The sequence below is a fragment of the Strongylocentrotus purpuratus genome, unplaced genomic scaffold (assembly GCF_000002235.5).
Source record: "Strongylocentrotus purpuratus isolate Spur 01 unplaced genomic scaffold, Spur_5.0 spur5_scaffold_17, whole genome shotgun sequence".
Lineage (NCBI taxonomy): Eukaryota > Metazoa > Echinodermata > Echinoidea > Camarodonta > Strongylocentrotidae > Strongylocentrotus > Strongylocentrotus purpuratus.
In genome coordinates this window covers 5,044,311-5,062,258 of record NW_022145602.1, presented here as the reverse complement: position 1 = coordinate 5,062,258, position 17,948 = coordinate 5,044,311, and the positions used below count along the sequence as shown (strand labels likewise).

General features: G+C 38.4%; 2 protein-coding genes across 2 annotated transcripts; both read left to right on the top strand.

Moving 5' to 3' along the window:
* The first annotated feature begins 4,606 nt into the window (after positions 1–4,606).
* LOC115918256 (30 kDa spicule matrix protein alpha-like) lies at positions 4,607–7,979 on the top strand. The gene is made up of 2 exons (XM_030988525.1): positions 4,607–4,898; positions 6,561–7,979. The coding sequence occupies exons 1-2, from the start codon at positions 4,711–4,713 to the stop codon at positions 7,237–7,239; spliced, it is 867 nt and encodes a 288-aa protein (XP_030844385.1). The 5' UTR covers positions 4,607–4,710; the 3' UTR covers positions 7,240–7,979.
* Positions 7,980–11,353: 3,374 nt separating this feature from the next.
* LOC115918134 (30 kDa spicule matrix protein alpha) lies at positions 11,354–14,871 on the top strand. Its single transcript, XM_790870.5, has 2 exons — positions 11,354–11,773; positions 13,446–14,871. The coding sequence occupies exons 1-2, from the start codon at positions 11,586–11,588 to the stop codon at positions 14,122–14,124; spliced, it is 867 nt and encodes a 288-aa protein (XP_795963.1). The 5' UTR covers positions 11,354–11,585; the 3' UTR covers positions 14,125–14,871.
* The last annotated feature ends 3,077 nt before the right edge of the window (positions 14,872–17,948 follow it).

Genomic DNA, 17,948 nt, shown 5'->3' with positions numbered 1-17,948 from the left:
CATCTTGAATGTACTGCAGTGTTTTCTTTTTCTTTCAGGCACATGCGTATAATCACTAGTCGAGTTCATAATTAGTGCCCTGAGTTATGTGGACAAATGACAAAATTACGTTACAGTTCATCTATCAAAGAAGGGTTTATCTACAAAGATTTGCATATTAAAGGCAGGATGCACTTTTTGGTATTCTCCTTTTGTGTTACACAACGGCCTAGCTAATTTGCCAAATAATTTGTAGAAGTGCTCGAAAAACACCCCACGCGCACGTATGAACGTTAGCATTTTGCACTGACGTCTGGATCCCAGCAATATCGTCTACTGAATTTATTAAGGGGTCACCCCTCCACCAGCGACTTCCAAGTACACTCTAAAAAAATGTTGGGCAAAATATTTATCTCGACACCTTTACGTCACCTTTAATATAAGGAATAACTCCTAATTGTTCCATAATATTGCTGCCCGACTTATGTTTGCCTCGTTAGATCTGCCCAACATATCTTGAACATTCAAGTGGGTAAATACAATGTACATGTAGTAAATGTTTGGGAGAAAATAACCCAAGTGTTTGACAAAAATGGCCCAACTTTAATTTGCCCAATAAAATTACCCAATCATATCATCGGTTACTACATGCACTCTAAAAACAGAGTGCAAAATTTTGCTTTGCAAAATCGCTGTTTAAAAAAGTTGGGTAAAGTATTACCCAACCCTGTGCCAAACACCAAGTCCCTTCGAAATTTTATTACACTTGCCATAGTGTCATATCAAAATTTGACCGTGCGCATTTCCGGGGTAAGAAAGTAACGATGCAGATTAATATTTGAACCACGCGTTGGGTAAACACAAGTTTTAACAGCTAAACGTTGGTATTATGACACAACTGATGTTAAAAACTATGATTGAAGCGCTAGCGACCTAGCGTGGTCGGTCGTTCCGAATTAGCTGTTCATCGAATCAATCGTGTTCAAGATCGACAGAGGGTGGACGACTTTGTTCGAAATAGACTACGATCATGCACTTGTGTCTTTCCGCAGCATTTATTTGCATGAATGCGTGTAAATCTTCTCAATATGAACATGAAATTCCTCATAATTCTGGACAACACATTATTCGTATGGAGAATGTCATCCGCGATGCAGTCACCTACTGCGAGCACGCCAAGCGAAAGACTGTCTAGCCAAGAGAGAGATAGAGAGGTCTGCTACTTATACACTACACTACATAAAGCATGTACTTTTCCAGCCAACTCCTCGGACAAATTGTCTTTTTTACCCAAATCTGTGTAAAATAAAAAATCATACAATAAGGTTGGGTTAAAATTTTACCCAACTTTGGGTACAAAATTACACAAGAACAAAGTAAACGAGTACCCAGGATGAGTTGGGTAAAAATTACCCAATGTTGTGTCAAAAAGGGAACATGGTTGTCGTTGGGTAACATTTTACCTTTTACATTGGGTAAAATATATTACACATCAGTTGGGTAAAACATTAAACATTTGCTGGGAAAATATTTACGCAACCACCCCTGTGTCAAATTTTACCCAACAAACATGCATGTTCCCTTTTTACCCTCGTAAAGTGTAACATTTTACCCAATATTGGGTATCTTTTTTTTAGAGTGTGGTTGGTTTAAAATAACCAAATTATGGGACAAAATTTGCCCAGTAATATCTGCCCAACTTGTTTTACAGTGTAATAACGTATTACTTGTATGCATGAAAGGAGAACACTTCTGAAGGGAAAATGGGACTGGTGGCTGCAAGCCAGCCAAACAGCTAACAGATTAGTGCGCAGCGTGTCAATAAAAGTTTTCCTGAAATCTTGGACCTTAAATCCTTGAATTCATCGATAGCGACATGGTCTTATCATAATTGAATTACAGGGAATTACAGGGCATTACAGGGAATACACATTTTTACGAGTAGAATAGATTATATCAATTATAATTATATTGATGACGATGATTATGGTGATAATGTTGATGGTGATAATGATGAGGATGATGATAATTATGAAGGTGATTGTGATGATGATGACGATGATGATGATGATGATGATGATTATGATGGTGATGATGATGATGATGATGATAATGATGATGATGATAATGATAACAACGATATTGATGGAAATGCTAGTAATACTTAAAATATTTATAACAATTTCAACGACAATAATAACGACCAAAAAAAAAATATGCATTACTGGAGATGAATATATTGAGGAACATAATAATATTTATAATAACAATATAATGACTATGATCATTATTGAAGTGATTAATCATGTTTCATGTCGCGCATGATAACAACGGATGAATTCCGGAGTTTTTGTAAAAGTCACGATAGAGGAAGAAAAATATAAAAGCAGTAATTTAAACTTACACACATTTCAACTCTCAAAACAGCTTTAAATTTTTTATTTTTTTTTTAAACAAAGAAATGAAACTAACAATGTCAGTATCTGCAAAGTCAATGTCAAATATAAATGTGAATGTAAACTAACTGTCATGTAATTCTTAGAAGATACTTATTATTCATTTATCTAAAGTGGATATAGTTAACAGGAATGGTAATTATAATCTAGGAAGTGGATATTTCTTGAGTAGTGCAGCGCAAATAGCATGTGAGAGTTTCGGTGGAAGAATGTGGTAAACAGTGTGTTATTCTTAAACTACACATTGCACACAAAGAGTCAATTGATTATGTCATCACCAGCGCTATTCTAACACTAGACGGTTTCTGATAGGTGATAGCCAGTGCGCCAGTAATCAAACGATGTTTGCACAGGGTATTTGGTAATAAGGCAAAATTTAAAAAAATAAAACGTGGTTTATTTCTAATTCGATACCAGTGATTTACAAATGTTGCTGAAATGACATGATTTTCCGTTTTTTTCTCTAATTTTTGCCCATTATGCCAGAGGCGGCACTACCGGTGGGGTGGGTGGCACTGTGCCACCCACTATTCCAGGTACCCACAAACAACCCATTTTTACATCGAACAAGTGCCCCTTTTCTTTTATAATAACTGTCCTTTTCCTCTCTTTTCATCTCTGGTGAGTATGCGTTTTTTTAGGTGCGAGAAATTCCTTTTTTCACCTCTGATATTTTTGCCCTTTTTTGTTTTTACTTTGACTCGTGCCCCTTTTACTTTTTAATAAGTATACTTTTTCCTACTTAATAACAACCCCCTTCACTTCCTCTGAAATGCCACTTTTCTCCTCTGATAAGTGCCCCTTGTCATTTTTTATATGTGCCCCTCCCCCTTTTCAAAAAACCCCTTTTAACATCTGATAAATGCCCCTATCAAATTCTGATAGGTGCCCTTCTCCTCCAACAGATTCCACACTTCCATTCTCACAAGTGCCTCATTTCATTACTGTTGAGTGTCCCTTTTCAGGAGCAAGAAGTTCCATCACCTCTTAAGGATCTGATAATTGCCCTTTTTACTTTGACACGAACACCTTTTCTTTTCTGAAAAAGTGCCTACTTTTCCTTTCTCCATAACATGCACTCCCTAATCCAAGGCGACTTAGAGCTCCTTTTTCTTTCATTTTTCCTAGAGCTTGCTCGCTACCCTCGCTCGCGTTTATAGATGTTGAAATTATGTTACTAATATAAAAAGAACTTCTCAGTCTTTCTTCATTAGATTGGGCTTAATACTCATCAGGGGATTTGGTTTTCTTAATAAGATATAATTTTTGGCAATGGGACCTCACAAATCTTAATGTTTTTGCTCGCACGCTTCGCTCGTTCGAACATTAATATTCAGACCATCACTGTTACACCTAACTGCAAAGTATGTTGCTTAAGTAAGCAGTATCTTGTACCCCTTAAAGAAAGAAACAAATATTGATATCATCCCTGGCTGTGTAATCACAATCATGACGATGTAGGGGTATATACCAATGTCTTAAAATGGTGTAGGTTTTCTTCATGTTTCCCTTTGTAAGTGCCCCCTTTTTCGAGAAAGTGCCCTTTTTGGTTGGTGCCCCCTACCTACTTTGGAAGACGCTCCGCCGCCCCTGCATTAGGCTACTTGGTGGTGATAAGGATTTTGTTTTGACCCCTCAAAAGTTGTTGGTCATTACGCCACTGTCTGTACGGGGTTAGTGTCCTGCTGCGATGTGGTTAACTCTTAGTATCATGAGGTATATATCAAGCAATCGTGTACAGCAATGGCTTAGCTAGATTGAGATAGGGGACAAATACCCCTCCCTAATTGAATGACGAAATATAAAAAGGAAAAAGATAAAGGCTGTTATTATTTTGTCAATCATTCGAATTGCTAAATAAAGATTCAAGATCTGTGACAAATAAATGAGGATTAGTCATCCATTGTTACCTAACCTCACTGTCTCCTGCACCAGCGCCTCTCTCTCATTCACACTTCAATATCGTCATCATCCATCGCCCCTCCTACTTTAACCACGGACATTACAGTGGTGACCGGAAGCTAACGTAATAAGTGTGCGTTGTCAACTCTGCATAGCGCTTCGAGATGGGGGGATACTGATTGACAAAAGTCTGTCCGATCCAAAATGTATCGTATAAATAGGACTGTCACACCTGGCCAAATAGGATAATACCATCGTCATCGACTCGAGTTGGTCAGCTCAGAATCAACCTTTAGGTCTCTCCTCCAAGCTTCAGTTAAACCACTCCACGGAATCTTCCTACATCCAGAAGTCTCGCACGTTGTCCAGGAAGATGCGGGGTTTCGTCTATGTGTTGGTGTGCGTATTGGCTTTGGCCTCTTTCTCCCGAGCCCAGTTGCCCGGTGCTGGCGGTCCCGTTTTACCGGGTGGAGGACCAACCATAGGACCAGTGAATCCAGACCCGACCAGGACAGAAGCATGTGCCAAGTTCTGGGTACAAGAAGGAAACAGCTGCTACCTGTAAGTTTCACAAATTAATTCCATTCCATCACTTGCATATCAGTCCATTCCATTCCATTTTACCTATGCCAATGTCTCCACTTGTTTTAATCTTTACTTGTTTTTTTAGCTTTAGAACATGTTCATGTTACAGCTGTACATGAACAAAATAATCTTGTTGTCATAATTTTAAGCGTATTACATGTACATAATGCTCTCAATTAGTGATAATTTCGTTGTTAAATGGGTTTCATCTTTTGTAGTATGTTTTATTTTTCCATCGTTCATTCGTCCCAAACATTCGAAGTTTCAATTGATATCAGGATTATTTATTTTAAGGGAATGAAAGAAGATCATTAACAAATATATTCCATTACACTATGCAACCGTTGGATAGAATTCGAAACGCCTGCGAGCCGGAGTTAATTGTTTCGATAAGTTATAAAACACTATCATTTTTCTATCAGAAATTGCTTACGATTGTATTTTTATTACATTTTACAGCTTATATAATATAGCACAAATTTGTTTTTTATCACGAAATATGGCCTATGCTTGTTCAAAAGCTGTTCGAAAAAAGTATATAATTGAGGCTACTTTTAGTCCTTTCTGTGACTCTAGATGGGCGTCCAATGTAGCTTTTTACAGGCCTCCGAAACCCGATTCCAATCATTTTTAATTAGTTTTGTTTCGCTGCTACGCAGCACCAGTATACACAATATTCCTCATCATATTGAGACATCCTGCAACATCGAGACAGCGAAATGATCTCAGTTCGCTGTCCTTGCTTTGTGTGATCTTCCTCCTGTGATATGGAATGACGTGCTAAATCTCATACCGAAAGAGCAGCGAAACGTGATTTAATATATACCTGTCTCAATTAAAATAACATGACCAGCATTAATAGCGGCTTTTGAAAACCAGAAATATCATACTTTAATTTTCTTTGATGATTATGTGGATCTTTTAGCCCGTTTGAAGAGTTTTTTTAGTTTCATGATCTTTGAGTATCGCTGTGATGATATTTTCTCCAATATATCTTTTGGACCCCCATCGTAGACAGTTTATTTTTTACAGCAACGATTTGAAAGATGTAAGCTTAAAGAGATGTAAGCATCTCATGAATAATGCCTATTTTCTAATACAGAATATTTCTTTTACCTGGCTTAGACCGACTCTATAGCAGAACAGTTAACGTTGTTTGTCGTTCGGTCTGTTGGCAGTCTGAAATCGATATTTTAAGCGCGATGATGTTATACAATCAATTATCAATTCATTATTTCTTTCGTCAGCGTATTCAATCCTGTATGTTAGGCAGTGAAGTTCAAAAAGTGAGAGACCTATGTCAGTGGAAAGACCCCCAAATTTAAGTAATGATCCAAGCCTCGAAAGCTTGCGTACCAGTAGCCCTGTGGGCAATAAAGTTCTTTAATAGCCAAGGAGACGATTCTTAGAGGCATAGAACATGAAAAGAGGATAATTTGTCAAACTTTGAAGATTCCTTGTAAGGAAACGAGATTGGGAATCATGTTAAAGGCCACGAGTCTGCTATGCCTTAGTCAGTCGAAGAGGGTTTTAGGTGTTAATTTGATTTTTATTAAAGTCATATTTCGTTCAACGACTAATATCCACGTTTCACAGTATTATGATTGATGTAATGTCATTTTTATATGCCAATCCCAGGTTCGACAGTGGTGCTTTCTTGAGACAAGTTGCCGCTTCTCGTCCCGTTGTCGTCAACAACGAGAACGGCCTTTTCCAGGCCGCTGCCAATATGTACTGTGGCCAGATGCACCCCAATGCCTCCCTTGTCACAGTCAACAGCCTGGCAGAAAACAACTTCTTGTACGAGTGGGCTGTCAGAATGATGGTTGAGCCTGAGCCAGTTTGGATTGGTCTTCACGCTGGCCCAATGGGACAATGGCAGTGGTATAGCGGAGAACCAGTCACCTACACCAACTGGGAAAGGATGACGGCCCCCATGGCTGAGCCAGGTCTTGGAGCCATGATCTTTGATGCTGACATAATCGCTCAGATGTTCAACAACCAGGTGGAGATCACCCCGCAGTGGGTTCCGGAACAGGCCATAAACGACCGACATGCCCTCATCTGCGAGTACCATCCCTCCGGTATGACTGCAGCTGCAGCTACGAATGCCCCAACCTTTCCTCCAATGGCCACAGCTCCCCCTATGGCAGCTACCACCCGCGGCCCAGTGATGTTTCAGAACAACCCTAGGAACCTTGTGGATACTCTCACTGGAGGACGTTTTGGAGGGTCACTCCTTCACGAGATACCACGAAGACAACGAATGAGGCCTTCCAATTACAGAAAGAATCCTTACTTCGGCATCCAGCCTTGAGTTTGGGTTTAATCGAGCTCTCCATTCTAAAACCCCAATCACACCACCTACCCCGATACCCGACGAACAACAGACCGAACAGAAAAGTACATTTCCTCAAATGTTGTTGATAATCGTAAATAATCTGTCGGTTTGGAGTCGGTCGGGAGTCGATTTGATGGTATGACAGGGGTGAAACACTTCCCATACAACCCACTTAAACATGATGAATGAAATCCGAAAGATTCATCATCAAATATCCACTGGACAGTCACAAAGGTACTCTTCTTCTGCACCCCTGAACAGTTTCCGCGGCAGAGGGCGTCGTATCAAAGTCATTCTTCTGTTGATGTTTCTCCGGTAGGCAAACAAAACATTCCGATCAGCCTTCAAACAACTTGTCTGTTTTAAATGTGCATTGATAAAAGAATGCATGTGATCCATTTTAAAAGAACTTGTTTGTGTTCCAATTCCGCTCCGTTTCATTCATTTCGTGTTTAAAATCTGTTTAGAGAGTTAGCATCTTATAGTTTCATTTGCCCCAAAATGTGTGTGACATAAAAGTAACTACATATAGAATCGATAATATTTTATTATTTGTTCTTGTACAGTTTATTTCAAAGAGAATCTTTGTAAAATATTCCGTGAGTTTTGTCATGTTCATGAGAAACGATGTTAGTCATTTACATTTCGGGGATTCACTTGTACACATTGATTCTTTGTACATTACGTTCATGAATAAATGAGATTTTTATTTTACATCTTGAATGTACTGTAGCGTTTTATTCTCCTTGAGGGCGTATCCTTAAAATCACTATTCATAATTAGTACCCTGAATTATGTGGTCGAATGACAAAATTATGTTACAGTTCAACTATCAAAGAAGGGTTTATCTACAAAATTTTGCAATAGGCAGCATGCACTTTTTGGTATTCTCCTTTTGTGTTACACAACGGCCTAGCTAATTTGCCAAATAATTTGTAAAAGTGCTCGAAAAAGACCCCACGCGCACGTATGAACGTTAGCATTTTGCACTGACGTCTGGGTCCCAGCAATATTGTCTACTGAATTTATTAAGGGGTCACCCCTCCACCAGCAACTTCCAAGTACACTCTAAAAAAATGTTGGGCAAAATATTGCTCTCGACACCTCTACGTCACCTTTAATATAAGGAATAACTCCTAATTGTTCCATAATATTGTTGCCCGACTTACGTTTGCCTAGAAACATTTGCCAAACATATCTTGAACATTCAATTGGCAGGTTAAATACAATGTACAAGTAGTAAATGGTTGGGAGAAAAAAAACCAAATGTTCGACAAAAATGGCCCAACTTTAATTTGCCCAATAAAATTACCCAATCATACCATCGGTTACTACATGGTTGGTTTAAAATAACCAAATTATGGGACAAAATTTGCCCAGTAACATCTGCCCAACTTTTTTTACAGTGTAATAACGTATTACTTGTATGCATGCAACGAGAACACTACCATAGGGAAAATTTGACTGGTGGTTGCGAGCCAGTCAAACAACTAACAGATTAGTGCGCAACGTGTCAATAAAAGTTTTCCTCGCATCTTGGACTTTGAATTCTTGAATTCATCGATAGAAAATGTCGACATAGTCGTATCATAATTTTAATTGTAATGATGACGATGATTATGGTGATGATGTTGATGGCGATAATGATGATGATGATGATGATGATGATGATGATGATGATTATGATGGTGATGATGATGATGATGATGATGATAATGATGATGATGATAATGATAATAACGATATTGATGAAAATACTAGTAATACTTAAAATATTTATAACGATTTCAACGACAATAATAACGACCAAAAAAAAAGAAAATGCACTACAGGAGATGAATATATTGAGGAACATAATAATATTTATAATAACGATGTAGGGACTATGATCATTATGGAAGTGATTAATCATGTATATATCATTTCGCGCAAGGTAACAAGGGATGACTTCCGAAGTTTTTGTAAAAGTCACGATAGAGAACGAAAAGTATCAAACCAGCAATTTCAACTTACACATTACAACACTCAAAAAAGCTATAAAATTGATATTTTAAAACAAAGAAATGAAATTAACAATGTCAGTATCTGCAAAGTCAATGTCAAATATAACTCTGAATGTAAACTAACTGTCATGTAATCTTTAGAAGATACTTATTATTCATTTATTTAAAGTGGATAAAGTTAACAAGAATGCTTATTATAATCTAGGAAGTCGATATTTTCTTAAGTAGTGCAGCGCAAATAGTTTGTGAGAGTTTCGGTGGAAGAATGTGGTAAAGAGTGTGTTATTCTTAAACTAAACATTGCACACAAAGATTGGTTATGTCATCACCAGCGCTATTCTAACACTAGACGGTTTCTGATAGGTGATAGCCAGTGCGCCAGTAATCAAACGATGTTTGCACAGGGTATTTGGTAATAAGGCAAAATTTAAAAAAATAAAACGTGGTTTATTTCTAATTCGATACCAGTGATTTACAAATGTTGCTGAAATGACATGATTTTCCGTTTTTTCTCTAATTTTTGCCCATTATGCCAGAGGCGGCACTACCGGTGGGGTGGGTGGCACTGTGCCACCCACTTTTCCAGGTACCCACAAACAACCCATTTCTACATAGAACAAGTGCCCCTTTTTTTATAATAACTGTCCTTTTCCTCTCTTTTCATCTCTGGTGAGTAGGCCTTTTCAGGTGCGAGAAATTCTTTTTTTCACCTCTGATATTTTTGCCCTTTTTTTTACTTTGACTCGTGCCCCTTTTACTTTTTAATAAGAACCCCCTTCACTTTCTCTGAAATGCCACTTTTCACCTCTGATAAGTGCCCCTTTTCCTTTTTTATATGTGCCCCTCCCCCTTTTCAAAAAACCCCTTTTAACATCTGATAAATGCCCCTATCAAATTCTGATAGGTGCCCTTCTCCTCCAATAGATTCCACACTTCCATTCTCACAAGTGTCTCATTTCATTACTGTTGAGTGTCCCTTTTCAGGAGCAAGAAGTTCCATCACCTCTTAAAGATCTGATAATTGCCCTTTTTACTTTGACACGAACACCTTTTCTTTTCTGAAAACTGTCTTTTCTCTTTTGATAAGTGCCTACTTTTCCTTTCTCCATAACATGCACTCCCTAATCCAAGGCGACTTAGAGCTCCTTTTTCTTTCATTTTTCCTAGAGCTTGCTCGCTACGCTCGCTCGCATTTATAGATGTTAAAATTATGTTACTAATATGAAAAGAACTTCTCAGTCTTTCTTCATTAGATTGGGCTTAATACTCATCAGGTGATTTGGTTTTCTTAATAAGATATAATTTTGGGCAATGGGACCTCACAAATCTTAATGTTTTTGCTCGCACGCTTCGCTCGTTCGAACATTAATATTCAGACCATCACCGTTACACCTAACTGCAAAGTATGTTGCTTAAGTAAGCAGTATCTTATACCCCTTAAAGAAAGAAACAAATATTGATATCATCCCTGGCTGTGTAATCACAATCATGACGATGTAGGGGTATATACCAATGTGTTAAAATGGTGTAGGTTTTCTTCATGTTTCCCTTTGTAAGTGCCCCCTTTTTCGAGAAAGTGCCCTTTTTGGTTGGTGCCCCCTACCTACTTTGGAAGACGCTCCGCCGCCCCTGCATTATGCTACTTGGTGGTGATAAGGATTTTGTTTTGACCCCTCAAAAGTTGTTGGTCATTACGCCACTGTCTGTACGGGGTTAGTGTCCTGCTGCGATGTGGTTAACTCTTAGTATCATGAGGTATGTAGCAAGCAATCGTGTACAGCAATGGCTTAGCTAGATTGAGATAGGGGACAAATACCCCTCCCTAATTGAATGACGAAATATAAAAAGGAAGAAGATAAAGGCTGTTATTATTTTGTCAATCATTCGAATTGCTAAATAAAGATTCAAGATCTGTGACAAATAAATGAGGATTAGTCATCCATTGTTACCTAACCTCACTGTCTCCTGCACCAGCGCCTCTCTCTCATTCACACTTCAATATCGTCATCATCCATCGCCCCTCCTACTTTTTGTTTGACCACGGACATTACAGTGGTGACCGGAAGCTAACGTAATAAGTGTGCGTTGTCAACTATGCATAGCGCTTCGAGATGGGGGATACTGATTGACAAAAGTCTGTCCGATCCAAAATGTATCGTATAAATAGGACTGTCACACCTGGCCAAATAGGATAATACCATCGTCATCGACTCGAGTTGGTCAGCTCAGAATCCACCTTTAGGTCTCTCCTCCAAGCTTCAGTTAAACCACTCCACGGAATCTTCCTACATCCAGAAGTCTCGCACGTTGTCCAGGAAGATGCGGGGTTTCGTCTATGTGTTGGTGTGCGTATTGGCTTTGGCCTCTTTCTCCCGAGCCCAGTTGCCCGGTGCTGGCGGTCCCGTTTTACCGGGTGGAGGACCAACCATAGGACCAGTGAATCCAGACCCGACCAGGACAGAAGCATGCGCCAAGTTCTGGGTACAAGAAGGAAACAGCTGCTACCTGTAAGTTTCACAAATTAATTCCATTCCATTACTTGCATATCAGTCCATTCCATTCCATTTTACCTGTGCCAATGTCTCCACTTGTTTTAATCTTTACTTGCTTTTTAGCTTTAGAACATGTTTATGTTACAGCTGTACATGAACAAAATAATCTTGTTGTCATAATTGTAAGCGTATTACATGTACATAATGCTCCCAATTAATGATAATTTCGTTGTTAAATGGGTTTCATCTTTTGTAGTATGTTGTATTTTTCCATTCGTTCATTCGTCCCAAACATTCAAAGTTTCAATTTAATTTAGGATTATTTATTTTAAGGAAATGAAAGAAGATCATTAACAAATATATTCTATTACACTATTGGATAGAATTCGAAACGCCTGCGAGCCGGAGTTAATTGTTTCGATAAGTTATAAAACACTATCATTTTTCTATCAGAAATTGCTTACGATTGTATTTTTATTACATTTTACAGCTTATATAATATAGCACGATTCCTACACTGTAAACAAATTTGTTTTTTATCACGAAATATGGCCTATGCTTGTTCAAAAGCTGTTCGAAAAAAATATATAATTGAGGCTACTTTTAGTCCTTTCTGTGACTCTAGATGGGCGTCCAATGTAGCTTTTTACAGGCCTCCGAAACCCGATTCCAATCATTTTTAATTAGTTTTGTTTCGCTGCTACGCAGCACCAATATACACAATATTCCTCATCATATTGAGACATCCTGCAAAATCGCGACAGCGAAATGATCTCAGTTCGCTGTCCTTGCTTTGTGTGATTTTCCTCCTGTGATATGGAATGACGTGCTAAATCTCATACCGAAAGAGCAGCGAAACGTGATTTAATATATACCTGTCTCAATTAAAATAACATGACCAGCATTAATAGCGGCTGTTCAAAACCAGAAATATCATACTTTAATTTTCTTTGATGATTATGTTGATCTTTTAGCCCGTTTGAAGAGTTTTTTTAGTTTCATGATCTTTGGGTATCGCTGTGATGATATTTTCTCCAATATATCTTTTGGACCCCCATCGTAGACAGTTTATTTTTTACAGCAACGATTTGAAAGATGTAAGCTTAAAGAGATGTAAGCATCTCATGAATAATGCCTATTTTCTAATACAGAATATTTCTTTTACCTGCCTTAGACCGACTCTATAGCAGAACGGTTAACGTTGTTTGTCGTTCGGTCTGTTGGCAGTCTGAAATCGATATTTTAAGCGCGATGATGTTATACAATCAATTATCAATTCATTATTTATTTCGTCAGAGTATTCAATCCTGTATGTTAGGCAGTGAAGTTCAAAAAGTGAGAGACCTATGTCAGTGGAAAGACCCCCAAATTTAAGTAATGATCCAAGCCTCGAAAGCTTGCGTACCAGTAGCCCTGTGGGCAATAAAGTTCTTGAATAGCCAAGGAGAAGATTCTTAGAGGCATAGAACATGAAAAGAGGATAATTTGTCGAACTTTGAAGATTCCTTTTTAGGAAACGAGATTGGGAATCCTGTTAAAGGCCACGAGTCTGCTATGCCTTAGTCAGTCGAAGAGGGTTTTAGGTGTTAATTTGATTTTTATTAAAATCATATTTCGTTCAACGACTAATATCCACGTTTCACAGTTTTATGATTGATGTAATGTCATTTTTATATGCCTATCCCAGGTTCGACAGTGGTGCTTTCTTGAGACAAGTTGCCGCTTCTCGTCCCGTTGTCGTCAACAACGAGAACGGCCTTTTCCAGGCCGCTGCCAATATGTACTGTGGCCAGATGCACCCCAATGCCTCCCTTGTCACAGTCAACAGCCTGGCAGAAAACAACTTCTTGTACGAGTGGGCTGTCAGAATGATGGTTGAGCCTGAGCCAGTTTGGATTGGTCTTCACGCTGGCCCAATGGGACAATGGCAGTGGTATAGCGGAGAACCAGTCACCTACACCAACTGGGAAAGGATGACGGCCCCCATGGCTGAGCCAGGTCTTGGAGCCATGATCTTTGATGCTGATATCATCGCTCAGATGTTCAACAACCAGGTGGAGATCACCCCGCAGTGGGTTCCGGAACAGGCCATAAACGACCGACATGCCCTCATCTGCGAGTACCATCCCTCCGGTATGACTGCAGCTGCAGCTACGAATGCCCCAACCTTTCCTCCAATGGCCACAGCTCCCCCTATGGCAGCTACCACCCGCGGCCCAGTCATGTTTCAGAACAACCCTAGGAACCTTGTGAATAGTCTCACTGGAGGACGTTTTGGAGGGTCACTCCTTCACGAGATACCACGAAGACAACGAATGAGGCCTTCCAATTACAGAAAGAATCCTTACTTCGGCATCCAGCCTTGAGTTTGGGTTTAATCGAGCTCTCCATTCTAAAACCCCAATCACACCACCTACCCCGATACCCGACGAACAACAGACCGAACAGAAAAGTACATTACCTCAAATGTTGTTGATAATCGTAAATAATCTGTCGGTTTGGAGTCGGTCGGGAGTCGGTTTGATGGTATGACAGGGGTGAAACACTTCCCATACAACCCACTTAGACATGATGAATGAAATCCGAAAGATTCATCATCAAATATCCACTGGACAGTCACAAAGGTACTCTTCTTCAGCACCCCTGAACAGTTTCCGCGGCAGAGGGCGTCATATCAAAGTCATTCTTCTGTTGATGTTTCTCCGATAGGCCAACAAAACATTCCGATCAGCCTTCAAACAACTTGTCTGTTTTAAATGTGCATTGATAAAAAGAATGCATGTGTTTCATTTTAAAAGAACTTGTTTGTGTTCCAATTCCGCTCCGTTTCATTCATTTCGTGTTTAAAATCTGTTTAGAGAGTTAGCGTCTTATAGTTTCATTTGCCCCAAAATGTGTGTGACATAAAAGTAACTACATATAGAATCGATAATATTTTATTATTTGTTCTTGTACAGTTTATTTCAAAGAGAATCTTTGTAAAATATTCCGTGAGTTTTGTCATGTTCATGAGAAACGATGTTAGTCAATTACATTTCGGGATTCACTTGTACACATTGATTCTTTGTACATTACGTTCATGAATAAATGAGATTTTTATTTTACATTTTGAATATACTGCAGTGTTTTCTTTTTTCTTTCAGGCACATGCGTATAATCACTAGTCGAGTTCATAATTAGTGCCCTGAGTTATGTGGACAAATGACAAAATTACGTTACAGTTCAACTATCAAAGAAGGGTGTATCTACAAAGATTTGCAATAGGCAGCATGCACTTTTTGGTATTCTCCTTTTGTGTTACACAACGGCCTAGCTAATTTGCCAAATAATTTGTAGAAGTGCTCGAAAAAGACCCCACGCGCACGTATGAACGTTAGCATTTTGCACTGACGTCTGGATCCCAGCAATATCGTCTACTGAATTTATTAAGGGGTCACCCCACCCCCAGCAACTTCCAAGTACACTCTAAAAAAATGTTGGGCAAAATATTGCTCTCGACACCTTTACGTCACCTTTAATATAAGGAATAACTCCTAATTGTTCCATAATATTGCTGCCCGACTTATGTTTGCCTCGTTAGATCTGCCCAACATATCTTGAACATTCAATTGGGTAAATACAATGTACATGTAGTAAAACAAAATTACAGTGTAATAACGTATTACTTGTATGCATGCAACGAGAACACTACTAAAGGGGAAATGGGACTGGTGGCTGCAAGCCAGCCAAACAGCTAACAGATTAGTGCGCAACGTGTCAATAAAAGTTTTCCTGAAATCTTGGACTTTAAATCCTTGAATTCATCGATAGAAAATGTCGACATAGTCGTATCATAATTTTAATTGTAATGATGACGAGGATTATGGTGATGATGTTGATGGCGATAATGATGACGATGATGATGATGATGAGGATGATTATGATGGTGATGATGATGATGATAATGATGTTTATGATGATGATGATGGTGATAATGATAATAACGATATTGATGAAAATGCTAGTAATACTTAAAATATTTATAACAATTTCAACGACAATAATAACGACCAAAAAAAGAAAATTCACTTACAGGAGATGAATATATTGAGGAACATAATAATATTTATAATAACGATGTAGGGACTATGATCATTATTGAAGTGATTAATCATGTATATATCATGTCGCGCAAGGTAACAAGGGATGACTTCCGAAGTTTTTGTAAAAGTCACGATAGAGAACGAAAAGTATCAAACCAGCAATTTCAACTTACACACATTACAACACTCAAAAGAGCTATAAAATTGATATTTTAAAACAAAGAAATGAAACTAACAATGTCAGTATCTGCAAAGTCAATGTCAAATATAACTCTAAATGTAAACTAACTGTCATGTAATCTTTAGAAGAAACTTATTATTCATTTATTTAAAGTGGATAAACAAGAATATAGTATTAATGACTGCTTTGAGAGAAATAGTTGTTTTTATACGCTCAAGGGAAGGTTAGAATTGTGCTATTACCCGAGGCGTGCCGAGGGGAATAGCCCAATTGTAACCTTCCCGAGAGCGTATAAAAACAACTATTTCTCGAATATTAAAGCAGTCATTAATACTTTTATATGCCGAAAAAAAATAGACTAAAAAATAAAAAATAAAAAATACTTTTTTTTTTTGTCGAAGGTGAGAGTCGAACTCTTGCGTACAATGAGTGATGAATCTTACACCAACGCCTTACACCACTCGTCCATCGCGCGCTGTTCACGTGCTAGGCAGTTTTGTACAATATATACATTAAAATGGATTGAAACCGGCTTCGGCGTGATGAATGCTTCGCAAAAGCTCCATTAAACGGACCCTTCTTTTACTTTTGCAATGCATATTGGCACGAACTTAGATCAAGATCTATCGGCAGATGTTGTTTTTTTGTTTTTGGAAGTTTATTTTCGTCTTCATGTCAACAATGCAAGATAAAATTGTCGGTAAGATCGATCGAGATTCAATTGTATTGAAATTACCGACCAATCCTTCGCACACATACGGTATCCTCGATCGCTCAAACCATTTTTTTAACATGTAAACCTATGGGGTAACCATGGAGGCTGACCTATTTTTTTAATAACCATGGTTATTAAAAATATTAAATGTTTTATGCATGGTTACCGGGAATTTTACAGGAACAGTTGAAGTTTATGAATGCAATTTCGACCAATCAGATGGCTGGATTACTTAAGTGAGGTATATAATGCTTATTATAATCTAGGAAGTGGATATTTCTTGAGTAGTGTAGCGCAAATAGTTTGTGAGAGTTTCGATGGAAGAATGTGGTAAAGAGTGTGTTATTCTTAAACTACACATTGCACACAAAGATTGGTTATGTCATCACCAGCGCTATTCTAACACTAGACGGTTTCTGATAGGTGATAGCCAGTGCGCCAGTAATCAAACGATGTTTGCACAGGGTATTTGGTAATAAGGCAAAAATAAAAAAAATAATACGTGGTTTATTTCTAATTCGATACCAGTGATTTACAAATGTTGCTGAAATGACATGATTTTCCGTTTTTTCTCTAATTTTTGCCCATTATGCCAGAGGCGGCACTACCGGTGGGGTGGGTGGCACTGTGCCACCCACTTTTCCAGGTACCCACAAACAACCCATTTCTACATAGAACAATTGCCCCTTTTCTTTTATAATAACTGTCCTTTTCCTCTCTTTTCATCTCTGGTGAGTATGCGTTTTTTTAGGTGCGAGAAATTCCTTTTTTCACCTCTGATATTTTTGCCCTTTTTTGTTTTTACTTTGACTCGTGCCCCTTTTACTTTTTAATAAGTATACTTTTTCCTACTTAATAACAACCCCCTTCACTTCCTCTGAAATGCCACTTTTCTCCTCTGATAAGTGCCCCTTGTCATTTTTTATATGTGCCCCTCCCCCTTTTCAAAAAACCCCTTTTAACATCTGATAAATGCCCCTATCAAATTCTGATAGGTGCCCTTCTCCTCCAACAGATTCCACACTTCCATTCTCACAAGTGCCTCATTTCATTACTGTTGAGTGTCCCTTTTCAGGAGCAAGAAGTTCCATCACCTCTTAAGGATCTGATAATTGCCCTTTTTACTTTGACACGAACACCTTTTCTTTTCTGAAAAAGTGCCTACTTTTCCTTTCTCCATAACATGCACTCCCTAATCCAAGGCGACTTAGA

Coding starts and splice junctions, on each gene's coding strand:
- LOC115918256 (XM_030988525.1), top strand. CDS start 4,711: ATGCGGGGTTTCGTCTATGTGTTGGTGTGCGTATTGGCTTTGGCCTCT. Junction 4,899..6,560: donor GAAGGAAACAGCTGCTACCT/GTAAGTTTCACA, acceptor TGCCAATCCCAG/GTTCGACAGTGGTGCTTTCT.
- LOC115918134 (XM_790870.5), top strand. CDS start 11,586: ATGCGGGGTTTCGTCTATGTGTTGGTGTGCGTATTGGCTTTGGCCTCT. Junction 11,774..13,445: donor GAAGGAAACAGCTGCTACCT/GTAAGTTTCACA, acceptor TGCCTATCCCAG/GTTCGACAGTGGTGCTTTCT.